Source organism: Thunnus albacares, chromosome 5 (genome assembly GCF_914725855.1).
Source record: "Thunnus albacares chromosome 5, fThuAlb1.1, whole genome shotgun sequence".
NCBI lineage: Eukaryota > Metazoa > Chordata > Actinopteri > Scombriformes > Scombridae > Thunnus > Thunnus albacares.
Window position 1 is genome coordinate 1,538,597 of NC_058110.1, and position 15,136 is coordinate 1,553,732.

The 15,136-nt window shown below is 40.6% G+C and overlaps 1 protein-coding gene across 1 annotated transcript; it reads right to left on the reverse strand.

Annotated features, from left to right (window-relative positions):
* Positions 1–1,258: 1,258 nt before the first annotated feature.
* tnnc1b (troponin C type 1b (slow)) lies at positions 1,259–6,861 on the reverse strand. The gene is made up of 6 exons (XM_044352693.1): positions 6,709–6,861; positions 4,861–4,891; positions 3,260–3,406; positions 2,637–2,751; positions 2,111–2,247; positions 1,259–1,581 (listed from the first exon to the last, which is right to left on the reverse strand). The coding sequence occupies exons 1-6, from the start codon at positions 6,730–6,732 to the stop codon at positions 1,550–1,552; spliced, it is 486 nt and encodes a 161-aa protein (XP_044208628.1). The 5' UTR covers positions 6,733–6,861; the 3' UTR covers positions 1,259–1,549.
* Positions 6,862–15,136: the final 8,275 nt, after the last annotated feature.

The following is a 15,136-nucleotide window of genomic DNA, read 5'->3' on the forward strand; positions in this document are numbered from 1 at the left end:
TGTGATGCAAATTTTAAAAACTTAATGTTAGGAAGATCAAAGAGCTCATTATTGATTTCAGGAGGAAGGAGGAGGAGGATGTCTTTCCAGTGATAATTAAAGGTCAGCAGATAGAATTGTCCAGTCTTACAGATATCTTGGTGTCAACTTGGACAGTAAATTAAACTGGAAAAAGAACACTGAAGTAGTATTTAAGAAGGCTCAGTTAAGACTATTTTTCTTGAGGAAGCTTAGATCCTTTGATATCAGCAAGAAGCTTCATATTTTTTATCAGGGAATTTTAGTTTCCTTTTAAGCTGTGCTCTGCTGGGGGGGGGGCAGCCTTACCCCAGACTCTGGTTTGTTTGTTCACATATTTATCTATCCATCTCTCTTCTGTTGGATATTATACATCTCTTCTCACAGTCCATCACCAAAGACTGCCAAAATAAGGCGGCACATCAGACCAGACCCTAGCACCTGAAGGAGGCTTTGGGGACTGGACAGCTTGGTGACAGAGGGCCTGATCATCGCCCCAGTCCCCCTTCAAGAAGACCAGAATGATTAGACCCCGTCTTATATGAGAGGGTGTTGCTCTAGAGAGGCTCTGACCTGCAGCAGACCAGCAACCTCTTATGGGCCTGGGGCAAGCCTAAAGATGGAGAAAGCAAAGAAGGCAGGGAAGAAAAACAAATACACAAAATGAAACAAAAAGAAAACACAAAAATAATGGAGAATAGATACAAAAAAATGATGCATAGATCAAATTGTGGCCAGAGCCAGCTGTCCTGATCCATCCCAGTTTCACCCTGACACCTCTTAGTCCAGGGGACGCAGAGGCCTTTAACTCTATTTCCCTTTGTTTTACACATATGTGTAACGACAGTGATTGTGTATTGGGCTCTGAGCGCTTCCAAAACCTACACTCAACACTGTACCTAAACGCCTCCTGTGTAAACACACAAACAGAACAGTTGCTGCTCTGCTAACATGCTGCTCACATTACACTTTATATAGTTATGGAGTAAGAGGAGTTCTCTCTCTCTCTCTCTCTCTCTCTCTCTCTCTCTCTCTCTCTCTCTCTCTCTTGTCATTATTATTTATTATTATTGTTAATTCCCACTTTGTTTTTGTCTTTTTTTCGCTCTCTTACCCCTACATCTTCACACACACCCCATGCCCCCCTTGTAAACTAGTAAGTTCTATGTAATTTTTCTCAAGGTGTAAAATACGGTTTCATGAACATATTATTACATCACATAGTATGACAGACAAAATATGCAATTCTGAAAAACTTTTTATTGAAAATAGTCTTCTATATGACACTTTGATTCATCATCACTATCAGAAACAGAGGAATTTGTTGTCAATGAGATCTCTCAGCAGACCTCTGAGCTTCGTTGAGGTTGTTTGAGATGAACTGACAGGGCAGTCTGTTGAGGAGGTGTGTGTTGCTGATGTTGTTAAAAGCAGACAGGAGGTGGAGGCATATCTTCAGGAACGGCCTTCGATGGTGTTGCAGCCAATGGAAAGTGAGGATGCTGCAGCGTGAGGCCTTCAGCTGAATCCTTTATTCAACACCTTTCATGAACTCCAGGAACTCTGCAAGAGAACGAACAAAGTCAAACACTTTGACAAGACCCTGGATGTAGGCTCTGGTGTAGGCTGGGCATGCATTATCTCATGTCATCATAATAATTACATCATGATGTCTTACATACAGGCCTGTAGAATTACTGATTGATTTCATTCGTTTTAGAATAGCGTGACAGTCATGTGGTGCAGCTGGTTCACTTCCTGTCCTTAGTAGTTATCACTGAAATGTCTACAACAACAATCAGGAATGAAATGCTTTTGGCTGCCCAACAAATGTAAACATATTAAAACATGACATTATATTATATATTAATAATGGATCAGGTGACGTGTTATAGGACACATGTTGTTTGTTGTGACAAACGCACAAAGAATTACTTCCCACGACTCTGCGGAGCTTCAGAGCTTCTTTCAGCTCATTGTTTTGGTTTTAGGAGCCACAGCATTGCAGTTTTAATTCTCATCAAATGTCAAATGCAAACTTTCATTGTACAATATTTGCATATGAGTGTTACGAATGGTTTGGCTTTCGTACCATCATAATCAATTTTGCCGTCATTGTTTTTGTCTCCATCCTTCATCAGCTCCTCTATGTCGTCTTCAGTGATGGCCTCTCCAGTGGACTCCAGCATGGCCTTCAGCTCCTCGAGGTCTATGTAGCCGTCGCCGTTCCTCAACACAAGATGAAAGAATCAATCTCAGATGCAGTCAAAAGTAACCTCAACAGGTTTTTTTTTTAAAAAATATATCAGTAATAGTTTTGTATTATTAAAGTCTTCAATATGAACTTTGTTTTCACAGTGCCAACCTTTTTATATATTTGTAAATACTTGGAGACACTGTATATGTACTTATGGACTTGTACTATATATGTGTACTTATATATGTGCATGTATGCTTGTGTTTGTTGAGCTCTGTTTGATTTTAGTGATATTTAAAACCAATGTCCATCTACTAGTGTTAGTCAATACTGATTTATTTTACAGTCAAAGGTGACATTTCCTTGGAATTCTGAAGTGATACTGTGCAGAATATGAACAGAAATATAAAGAGAAACCTACTTGTCAAACATACGGAAAAGTTCAGCCAACTCCTCCTCTGATTTTCCTTTGCTCTCCTCCTTCATGCAGCGGACCATCATAACCAGGAACTCATCAAAGTCTACTGTACCGCTGCCTGTGAGCACACACCATGATATTATATAGACATATATCTATATCATACTTCACATTTAAATCAGATTAACTTTTCCCTTTAGTTGCTTTAATGTCATTAAATATCATTTATACTCTGTAACGTCTTGTTGCAGCTCTTCATTTATCAGATAGAAATATTGTACACATCTGCTGCATCATCTTAGCTTTGGAGACTTTAGGATCTCCACTACAACTTAAAATCACTGTGAGTTTGTAATGAACGACTGACACTGGTTGGTGATGTCAGAGAGGTTCAATCTAAACCTGGTTTATGTTTCATTCAAAATGTCAGCATCTTATGAGGTTACTAACCATTAATTCCTGTGCTTACTTTAATGTTTGCCTTGGCCTTGAATCCCAAAGTCTCACAGTGATAACGTTGATATTTAGAGTGAAGCCTTTTACTGCTCCCAGAAATACATTGCATACGGCTACACTCTTGATGTCAACAGTGCAGTGAAGTGACAGACTTCATGATGCTGACATACCATCTTCATCCACCTCATCAATCATCTCCTGTAACTCTTCCGGGGTGGGATTCTGCCCCAGCATCCTCATCACCTTCCCCAACTCTTTGGTGCTGATGCAGCCATCCTCTGCATCCTGGATGAAGATGTCAAAGGCAGCCTTGAACTCTAGAGGAGACACAACCAGCATTACTGTCTGACAAGGAGATATGTGTTTAAGTTACTTTTTACTACAAACAGAAATCCACGTCCAAAATGTAACACCAAGAAGCAGAGTGGGAGTGAAAACTGGCCCGAGACTTTTGACTGTGACTGGCTGACAACGCCCACCTGGAGACGCAAGAATTATGTACTAAACCGAGATTTAACTATTATAATTGTTGTTTTTTCTGATACAATATATTGTCCTCCTCACAACTTAACACTGATACAATATAATTACATATAATGATAACAGTATAATGTTCTATGTGAGAAACACAGAAAGTATATTCTCAAAAACTACCATATAACTCAACTATATGGTCAGCAAAAACTGGACACTGATAAGTAATGGACAGTACAGTAGTCAATAATAACATTAGACACATTTTAATCCTTCTGTGATGAAATTGTGTTGCTCTATTACAGTCAAAACACTTTGAGTACTTGGTTCATTGGCATATTAGAACTTAGAATGAAAGCAGAACAGAAACTGAGCTTAAATAATGTAAAATCCTTCAAACCCCAGTCTAGTTGATCCCTGCTGTCTTCTATCTACCACTAAACCCTAACCTTGACTGGGAGCTGTGGTTCTGAATCCTCTCTGGTGGTCGTCTGCAGAGTTACTGCTCTTAACTGCACAACTATCTGAAGGATTTGGATACTTCTATTAATTGTGATTTTGTAGCGGAGTAAGTAAGTAACAGAGATGATAACAACCATTGCTATGGAACAACTGATAAACTGGGCCAGCCAGGTACATTTTGGGGCCCTAAACAAATATCCTGAGTAGTTTGATGGTGATCAATGAGGTAAAGTATGTCGGCTAACTAATTAGAAGCAAGACAAAAAACGTTGACAGCCCCTTTTTGATGAAATAGTCACACAAACTAAGAATCCCAAAGATCTCAATTGAGGAAAAAGCACTGTTATGACATAATAATGTCACTTTTTTCAAAGAATTATCAACAACATGACACTATTGTCTGCCCCTCCTCCTAATATTAATCCTTGTTGCACTCAGTGTTGCAGAGGGGCTCCAGGTATCGTATTTAGTTCATGCTTCCTTCAGCTGAAGTGGAGGTATACTTCCTGTGTTCCAGGCCTATAGAATAAATCAGCAGTAGAGGAAAGTTCCTCTCTTCAGACGCTCAGTGCAGAGGGTGGGCCACACTGACAGTTATCATCATTATCCATTAAGCAGATGTACTTGTGCACAATTACATGTAAAGGACAGTGTACGTGCATATTTTATATTCTTGTTTCTGTAAAGACAAATTGTGAAAGTCAATAAAACTTAAATACAACGTTTCCTTCACATACTATCATTGTTAACAGTAGCAGTCCTGCTTGTAAGTGCTATCAGTTGTAGCAGTGGGTATATAGAGAATAGTATTAATAATAACCAAACGTCTCCTCACCATTTTTCTGCTCTTCTGTCAAGTTCTCAACCTGAGGGAAACAAAATCACAATGATCACTGTGTTTTTTACAGTAACTTACTTCTTTTTACCACTTTAACCCTTTCATGCATGGTGTCCACTACAGTGGACAGATATCTGGAAGCCATTTGAACCATTTCAGTTGTAGTACCATGTCCCAACTATCAGGTGGTGAACCCCTAAAGTGTTGTCTACAATTCCATCTGGCTTTTTTTTGGCTCTCTCTGTGATTTTGACATATGGCGGAACGGAGAGGAGATGTACTGAGTAGCTCAGGAAGATCTGTTAAATCCTTTTATTCTCAGAGAAAGAAACAGGTAAAAAAAATATATTTTTCAAATAAATAAAATGTTAGAAATACTTTTATCAGATTTTTAATAATATTTTTCTTGTACATTTTTTTCTGTGAGTGAAAATACATCTGTCCACTCCAGTGGACCTTATGCACTAAAGGGTTTATTCTGCCTATTGGGCCTAGGACATGTCCTCTCTATTGCTGCTGCAATTTAATGTTCCTATGTGTATTCATACCATTTGCTCTTATTAAATGTTAATATCTTAATAAAACATGTTTTTCTGGACCTATATTGATTTCCACTGAATCACTTTTTACACCGTTGATGCACAGTGTCAACTACAGTGGACACGTCTAAATACAATATATTAAAATAAGTTATTGTCATGATTTTTCAGGTGTTTAAGAGTTAAAACAAACAATAAAAAAATTATTACTCTGTGATTTCATAATTCATGCATGAAAAGGTTGGAAGAGAACCTCAACTCAACAACTCTACTGATAACTAAACCGCTCTGTGCTGCCGTCAGTGCAGAATGACTGCAATGTCACATGATGCTTTCTTCACTTACTATTCTTGTTCTGTGGCACAGTAGACTGAAGGAGTTGTGAGCAGTGTGGCGTTATGCTGGAGGTGGTGGTGGGAGGGGGGTGGAGGGTTCATCCATTTGTTTTAAGAGCCATCAGCTGTCTCTTCTCTTCTTTCCCCTGAACTGTCAAACTGTTCTTTGTTCTATTGTCAGGCCCAGAAATATGAACTAACCACAGCAGCCTGTCTCTGCCTGAGCACATCACACCTATTGTTTCACTGTTATTCAAGTTGAAGGAACACACAGACTCTCAAACATATAAATTAGATTTTTTTACACAAACATGAACAGTAAGGAACTGTTCATCACAAGAAGATATATTATAAACTCCAACCAGTGGTCATCACAAAAAACACAGGCAGCTAAAGTGCTTAAATTCCCACAAAAATACAGAGGACATGACCTCAGTGTCCTCAACTGTAACTACAGTCATGACCACAAGTAGAAGTTCATATCATTTACATTCTCAGAAATCCATTAATGTGCCACTAAAATTATTGATTTTCACATAATTCAGATCTGTCTGTACTATGACTCTGTGAGATACTGTAAAAGTTATTTATTCTTTCCATTTGACATGATATAGATGTTCTTTGGTTCAGGGGAACAAAATAATGGGAATTCCTCACAATATAATGTGAAAGATTCATGGTGACTTCAGGGCTACTGGCTGGTTTTGCTCTAGGACTGTTGAACTTGACTTTGGGATTAAAGGAGCAGAGTTATTGTTAACATCTGTCACAGTGGCTCCTAAACTTTATCAAACGTATGTGCCAGCGGAGGCCCATATCATTTCATACAGCTTAGTGACTGCACTCCTTTTGGTTAAAGCACAACACACCAGGACAGGAACAGCTCTAGGATTCTGGTATTATTACATGCTTTGTAATTGAATTATTATCAGATACAGAAATATAAAATACTGGGCTTTATCTGTACTCACCGCTGCTTTATATACATCATCCATGGCTGCTGGTCTGCCCCTGCCTCTGACACACTGCTGCTGCACTCAGACACAGGACAAAGACTGGCAGCACTGACTGTCTCAGTCTTTACTGTTGGGGCAGCATGGCACTAAAAAAGCTCATGACCCATCCCACATAATCCAAGGCTGATGGAGGGAGGAGTGGTAGACAGAAAGAGAGAGATCTATAAATAGGAAACAACAGAAACCACCCAACAATAGTGGAACATCGACTGCAGCACCTAAGTGGAGACACTGAGCTGTCTCTGTGTTCAGCTCAGCCTGCACTTAGATATGACATCATATTGATTTAAATCATAGTGCAGCTGTCATTTTTACATGCGACTCTTTATTCAGACTTCACCTATACTGACTTACAAAGTTAAAAGATGGTATTTAAATATATGGTCAAGTTGAGGGAAGATCAGAATCTAACTTTGTGACTGTTTTACAGCCATCACACACACACAGACAGCCAACTGGACAGCTATAGCACAAGATCTATCTTAATTTAAAGCTAGCTTACTGTGATCGTCCTTTCAGTAATTCAATTCAAGTCTTTTTGGCTTGGCAGAGGTAGTATAACTGACATCTCAGCTGCTGTCTGTAGTGGAATTCACATGAATTTCTTTCGTGGTTTAGCTGCCTTTAAATCACATGTTTAAATGTATTCAATTATATATTCATTTGTTATTCCGGTTCAGTAGTTGAAATTGACAAAAAAGGTGAAAGGACACATTTGAGTGCAGTATCTACATTTTTTTTAGGTCTTATGTAACATATTTGACAAAATAAAATACAGGCAAAAACGTATAGAATCAGCTATTACACAGTCTTGCATATGTATATATGTATTGTAAATAAGTACGGCTGTGTCTCATCTATTGATCAGTCAGGCTAACATGGTCTTCACAGGGCAGAGTGAAGTATATGAGCCCCAGCTGGAAAGCTCTGGCAACAATTGGGATGTCATCACAGAGAATTCTTGTTGGGTCACTCATATCCATTACACCGTAAACACATAAGCTCTCCATATTGGAACGTTTTGAAGGACAACCACTCGAGTCAGATTGAAGGTGAGGTCCTCCAGTTTTGTGAAATGTGTAGTTCTGATAACTGTACATAATTCACTTATTTTCAGAGCCCTGGGTACAGATCGGAGTCAGATGTCTTCATGACAATAGATTCACAGAGAGCGCTATTTTGAATGTGTTGTGCCCTTGACTAGAAATAGTAGTCCTCTACCAATGGGGAGGGTGAGGGAGGGACTGTGGCGATAAATCTCTGATGAAAGGCTAACACTATGCAGGACATACAGATAGCACCTGCCAATGTGCAGCAGCTGTAGAGTAAGCTCAGAGGTCAGAGGTCAAGCCCTGATTTTAGACCTGGTCTCTATGGATTGACAGTAATACTTTTGCAGTGACAATACATTGTAGCTTCACAGGTTATCACACAGCTTCAAGTCAGAGGAGAGAGACAACATATACAAATACTGCAAATAACTCAGGTCAAATATTTGTCCAGTAGGAATGTGCAGAGGGCTCAGTAGTTGTATTTGTATCTGTATTTGTTGAGGCAGCAAAATTATTTGTATTTGTATTCGAATAAAAGTGGAAAGATGCTTAAAAATCATGTTTTTATTATGCTTTTAATTTCAGAAAATTAAAGTGTTACAATAAGTGTTCATAAATAAACTACCTTATGAAGGAGGTCCCCACACCGGGTCTTGAACTGGAGTCTCTCAGGTCATAGACGCCTGCATTGACTACTGAGCTAAATCTTTACTCATCACCTCATTGCAGACAAACCTCTACCTATTTATACACCCATAACACAGAGACAGCACAGCGTGTAATGTGCAAAGAAAACTTCAAAGGTGATTATTGCTTTGCACTTTTCCTTTATTGCCTATTTTTTACAACCTAACTTTGTGGAAAGGAGAAGAGGAACAACAGGTTATAGAGAGTCCCTTGGGAGCACTTTGCTTGTGTCAGTAGCTCAGCTTTATCTCTGGGGAACACCCCCAACTCTGGGAGCGATGTCCAAATTAGGAAATGTGCGTCATGTAGCAGGTGGATGTGACTCCCCTCGTTGAGACCTGCTGATAGATGTAACAGTGTAGCAGAGGAGAGACACTGAGATAATGATGTACCCAACCTGTGCGATGGTATTTGACATGTCATTCTTACAGCAGTCATCTCTTGTGAAAGCATGGACATGCCTTTTGCGGTAGAGTTTGCAAGATCTTCAACTGCATGAAAAGGGTCTCTTATTTGATCCAAAGCTGCCATGGCTCCATAATTTGGAATGAGAGCACCAAAAAATCTTGTCCATGGTGTTTGTGTGTCTGTGTATAAGTCTCTTTTAATAATGTGAACCTCAGGTGGCACAGTAAGGACTCTCATGGCTGGTATCACAGACCACACCACCACTTTTTCCTTTACCTTCAACACACCATTTTACCATTGTGAGGGTGAGAGGGTTAGGAGTGTTGCAGGAATAACAGTTGGCATAAAGTTGATGACAGTAGAGCTGTCTAGTTTGTGATGGGTCGGGACAACCACAGTGTCCAGAGGAGTTAAAGTGTAGTATGTGACAATTGTCAAAGGGAGGTGATGGGCAAGGCCATCAATGGGAGTCCTTCTGTTGTGCTGTGTGGGATGAATCCACACACATAGTTTTACGGTTTGGGCTATTATCAGCTACCATTTTTGCCAGTTGGAGATATGTGTTTGTTGAGGGCTGTGGTTCATATTTAGGTCTCTTTCTCTCTAGGTACACCGAAAGGTCCCATTTGTGATGTCTGTCGATTTCTCTGTTCTGCTCCTCTGATGGCTGTGGGTGCCCTGGAGGGTGTCATGTATCTTCTTCTGGGCCTCCGGTGCCTGCGCTGCTCTGCTGCTCCTCTGACGGCTATGGGTGCCCCGGAGGGTGTCATACATCTTTTTCTGGGCCTCTAGGGCCTATGCTGTCCTTCAGGGGAGGAGGTCCTTCCCAGGGATGCAATCAACATTCTGTGGTTCTGTAGCTGACAAGGAAGAGGGCCCACAGGATGAAGAAGGACTCTGCTAATTTCTGGTGCATGCCGGAGGAGGCATTTGCTTACAGTGGGATGCGCGGGCCCAAGTAGGACAACCTTGACTCTTGACTGTTGTGTTGATGGTGAGCCAGACACGCTGCAGTATGGACCAGCAGGGTTTCAGGGCATTTGTTGGTGGAGCTCTCTGATACAGATCCAATCTCTTGGTTGGATGTTGTGGCATGTGATTGTACAGGATAACAATTTTGGGATATTTGGCGCAGAGGGAGGCCGAGATGGCTTTTTCTGCAAGTTCAGACTTCTGGCCTATTTTAGAATCTGCTTACAGTGACACACATATAGAAAACATTCACATTCACAAATTTTCACACTTAAGTTTTCAAGAATCCATGTGGGGAAGGATGTGTCACCCTTTTTTTTTTGTTTTGTTTTTCCCAAGATGAGCGCTAAAACATCTCAAACTTCTAGAATTTATCTGACATATCCTCCCTTGGCTCACATGTAACGGGCCAGGTGACATGTGAGTTAGCCACGAGTGCAGAGGTGCGAGTGCCACAACACAGCCATCATTGTGGACCCACAGTCATTTACATATTTACATCCATGAGAAAGTCACAATCTATGCTTCACATCAGTACTCTCTTGTATGAGGACTACAAGGCAAGGTTGTTAGCAGGTATGGGGGGACAGGGTTTTACATGGACAGGAATGCTAATTTAACTGCTTTGGCTGCATGATCAGCCAAAGCCTTGCATGAGCTGACAGCAATGCCTGCTTCAACTCATTATAAATGACTCATTGGCTTGTTGTGACCAGGTCAATCACATGCCATTTTGCTGTGGCTTCCTAATCCCCATGTGTTCCTCCTGTCTTGCAGTGTGAATGAAAGCAATTGTGTGCGTGTGTGTTTCACAATACTAGTGGTGGTGAAGCACCCTGGAACCTCCCTCTCACTCTCATCCTCCTGTGGGCTTTCCTGGCACCCTCCCCTGCACTGGTGATGCTCTCAATGTAGTAATATTTATAATTATACAATATATTTTTGTAATGAAGAAATCTAACTTTAACCCGTCCTTTATTGCAGTTTTTACTAACCAAAGCAACAACTCCTGACTCTTTTTAAAATCGAAATAAAATTTATCCTGTTTTTGAAACTTGAAACTCACGTCTCTGCTCCTTCTCTTTATCCAATAACCTCTGTATCTGTTGGGTATTCTCTGGGTGAAATTCCCAGGGTGGCGTTGTCGGGTACTGCCCTGGTCACATTTTTCACATTTGTCTTTTCTGCTGGAGATGCCGTAGTTAATTAGGATAATTTGGATTGGGTTGCTACAAATGAGTAATTTCTCACCCCCAAGGAAGGAATTCTCATTGGCTACGTGTTCCAGGGGCTGGCTGCGTCCAAGGTGCCAATCCTGTGTAGTGAGATACTTAGAAAACCATTTGACCCATAAACAATATTATGTGTTTTTTTTCTGTAATCTCAGATCACCACATCATTCTTACCACAGTCACTGTCTAAGATTTGGAAAAGGAAGAAAAGAAAATCATGAATCATGTTTCACAATAGTAACAAAGTGATGAAGTGACAAACATCAACAAAAACCCAGTAATATAAGATTAAATCTTTCAATTTAATTATTCATGTTTGTTTCGGTGCTTCTGGAAGACTTATCCAATAAGGTTTTCTGTGCTCTACGTTGTGTTGTTTTTTTTCTAGTTGTTGCACAAGTTTAACTCTGTTTTTTTTCTTTCATATTTGTGAAATTAACTAGACTTTTAGTTGTGTGGGATTTTACACTTGTAGCTCATTTCTTTCTAGTTTCTTGACCACATTTTATTTGTTGTAAATGTTGTTCCTTCCATATTTATTTTCCTGTACATTTTCTTTTTTTGTTTTTTTATTTATCACATCTTTTATTTTTGTGTTGCAACCAATGTTATGCTCTTGGTGCTTGGTGTAAATCAGATCCCTACAAAAATGAAATATATTCCCAAGTAGTGAGAGAGCAAATCGTCCCTGGGAGGGTGAATCATATACTACATAATCACTACTTCTTCCTACCAACCCTGCATAGGCCTATTTCTCACTAGTCCCCCACTGGAATATTTTTCTCAATGTTCCAAACACTGCAGACCAGTCTTTTCCATTTTCATTGGCCGTTATCCATTTCCTATCTCTGTTACCTGAAATGTCGAAACCTTGAGAAGAGCGAGTCAGATTCTCAGGATAGGAAGAGGCAAGCATTCCTAAACACCTCTCAGCTTTTTCATGAACCCCCTTTCACAACCATACAGCAAACTTACTTAAAATTGAGTACGGTGTCAACTTGTTTGGGACTCCAGCTTCACAGACCTCCCACAACACACAGTACCAATAATTGGGTTCTCAAAAGGGCCCTTACCTCTGGTGTAATTTTGGATTTTCAGGTCACTGGTGTGTCTTTCCATTTCCATTGTTGAAGAAATTCACCCAAGTCCTTGTTCAAAGTTTGCTGTAGTGATGGTGGTTTATTAGTATTCCAGAGTACGGTGGGCTTACCGACACAGAGCGGGTCTGAGACAGTGGACTGACCCAGAGCAGAGGGCAGAGGGACAGTTATACAGTGGGTCAATGGGCGGTGATCAGACCGTATGCAAATGCAGTTGTGATTAATGGTCTGATCTTACTGTCTTGCCAGCCACGTACGCTGTGTCAGGTCATTTTCTTATTAAATTTGGAACATCATTGGCCTGTCCTATTAATATCAGCACAGGTGTATTTACCACACTGGTCTGCCTACTATAGCTGCATTTGGTCAGCAGTTGCCTGATGTCTTGGCTGCTTTCACTGCAGAGACAAGCTCTGTGGAAAATTTCACTAGTGATTTAAATGTGGCCCTCTCTAGTCTCTTGGATTCAGTTGCACCTCTTACTACCAGAACTCTTAAGTAGGCCGGCAAGACACTGGAATGTAAATGGTGAAAATCAAACGTTTTTTTTAACTCTCTTGGCATGAGTGTTTATTGGAATACAAGTGTGCTTTACCTGCTGGGAAAGCAGCATATCTCTCTCACCTAATTAATAAACATAATTCTAGCTCACTGTAGCTTCACTTACTAAAAAGCAGCTGTCCATCAGCTGCTCACCTATCATGGCCCATGTGTTTCTAGACATTTTCTGCAATATGGTTGATGAGATTAGAAGCAAAATTAGTTCCTCAACTCCGGCTACTCCTGCAGATCTTGTGTTACCAAATTCATATTAATGCAGAGTCACAGATAGTCCTTGTTCTTACAGATTTTGAGACGATCTCTCTTGAAACTTTGACTAAGCTCATTTCAGATTCTAAACCAACTACTTGCCTTCTTGAAACTTTACATGCAAAACTTTTCAAAGACCTCTGGCCTTTTCTGGAACCTACAATGCTGAATGTTGTTAATTTATCACTTACTCTCTTTCACATTAAAGAAATCACCAAGACTGCCTTTTTCCACTAACCTAACAAAGCCAAAAATTCAGTCTTCCCTGTTCATGGCTGACACAGAGACTCTAATACACACATTTGTTCCATCCGGACTTTATTACTGTAATTCTACTACTATAAGGCTTCGGATGGTTCAAAATACTGCAGATCTGAACTAAAACAAGAACATCTGATCATATTACACCAATTCTAGCCTCCCTTTATTGGCCTCCATGTTAGATCAGACTTTAAGGTGCTTCTGCTGACTTATAAAATCCTAAATGGGCCCCATCATACCTGTCTGATCCCCTTAAACCTTATTTACCATCTCAAGCTCTTAGCTCTCAGAATGCAGACCCCCATGCGTACCAAAAGTTAAAAAGAAGTCAGCAGGTGACAGGGTCTTGTCCCATATTGAATAACCTCCCTGCTGACGTCACACAATCCAATCTAAACTTAAAACTCATCATTTGCCTTAACCTACAATTAGTTGTGTTGTGATTGAGCAACATGTATATTTTTCAATAACACCACTAAAGTGCAGCCCCTGCTCACACCACTTCACATGCTTTTCGTTATTGGCTGGACTGGATGAGCAAGGTTGGGTTTGTGTGTGGCTGGGAGCATCAGGAGAATTGAAAACACTTGCTGATCGGCGGACGCATCGGCTGATGAACTGGTGTGGTGTCTGACTTCCCTTCTTTACTGGTTGCTTGGTTTTCTTTTGATTCTCAACTTCTCTGAAGAAGAGATTTTAATAAAACTTTAATGCTGAGCCAGATTAGCGAGTTTGGGATTGCCGTGGCAACAGCGCTTCAGAGAAAGCAGCAGGTTGGTAAGCCTGCATTCCCTCTCCTCCATCCTCCTCCATCTGGTCCAGCCTAAATCCCACACACTGATTTCCACCAACATCTCACATTTATAGATCCAGTCTGGGTACGTACATAACAGTTGCATTTGATTGAGCAGTTCATGACCTTGTACTGCATGGCAGGTCGGTTTCTGTCTCAATGAATTTACTAAGCGCTGTCCTGCCCATGAGATTATTGATCATTGATAACCTTCACATTGTTCTAACCTTCTGTTCCACAAGTACATGACCATCCGAGCTGTGTGCCTCTCTCTCTTTTCTCCTTCTCTCACTATTTTCTCCTCCTGTCCTCTCTTGTCTCTCAGGCATTCCTTGCTGGACCAGCACCCATCCTGGAACTGCTCTGCCTCTCTGGCTGTCGGTGCCATTTCCTGAGGTTTTGGATCTAGTTCTCCATCCTGCAGGAGTTCCGCGTCACCTCATATCTCTCTCTCTCTGGATGATGTCTTCATCCTTCTCTCTCTCCTGTGTGAATAATGTCTTTTCTTGTCTCTTGCCCCGTGTGTGTGGATGGTGTGATGTGAGTCTCCCTCCTCCTCCCACGTCTCCATGGTGATGGAGGTCACGTGACTCAGGTCCTATTGTGTTCTGGTGGCACCTGGAAGTTGCTTGGCATCCTCTTCATGACATTCTTCATATATATTATTAAACCATTATAATTTTGTTATCCTGTTCAATGCTGTATTCTGTCATTTGTTTTCTATTCTGTACACACAACATCTATTGCACATCTGTCTGTACTGGGAGAGGGATCCCTCCTCTGTTGCTCTTCTTGAGGTTTATTCCATTTTTTTCCCTGTTAAAGGGGTTTTTAGGGAGTTTTTCCTCATTCCTATTGAGGGTCTAAAGACAGGGGTTGTGATTTGTAAAAATAAAATTGACTTAACTTGAAGGTTGAGGACCGGAGATGCCGTGGTTAGCCAAAGGAGTGCAGCAGATGAAAAATGTATCAAGCTGACTTCCCTTTGAAATCCAGCAGCACCATCAGTTCTTGTAGCCAAAAAGTCAATTCTCTGACATGGAAACAAAGCGACTCACCTACGCACAA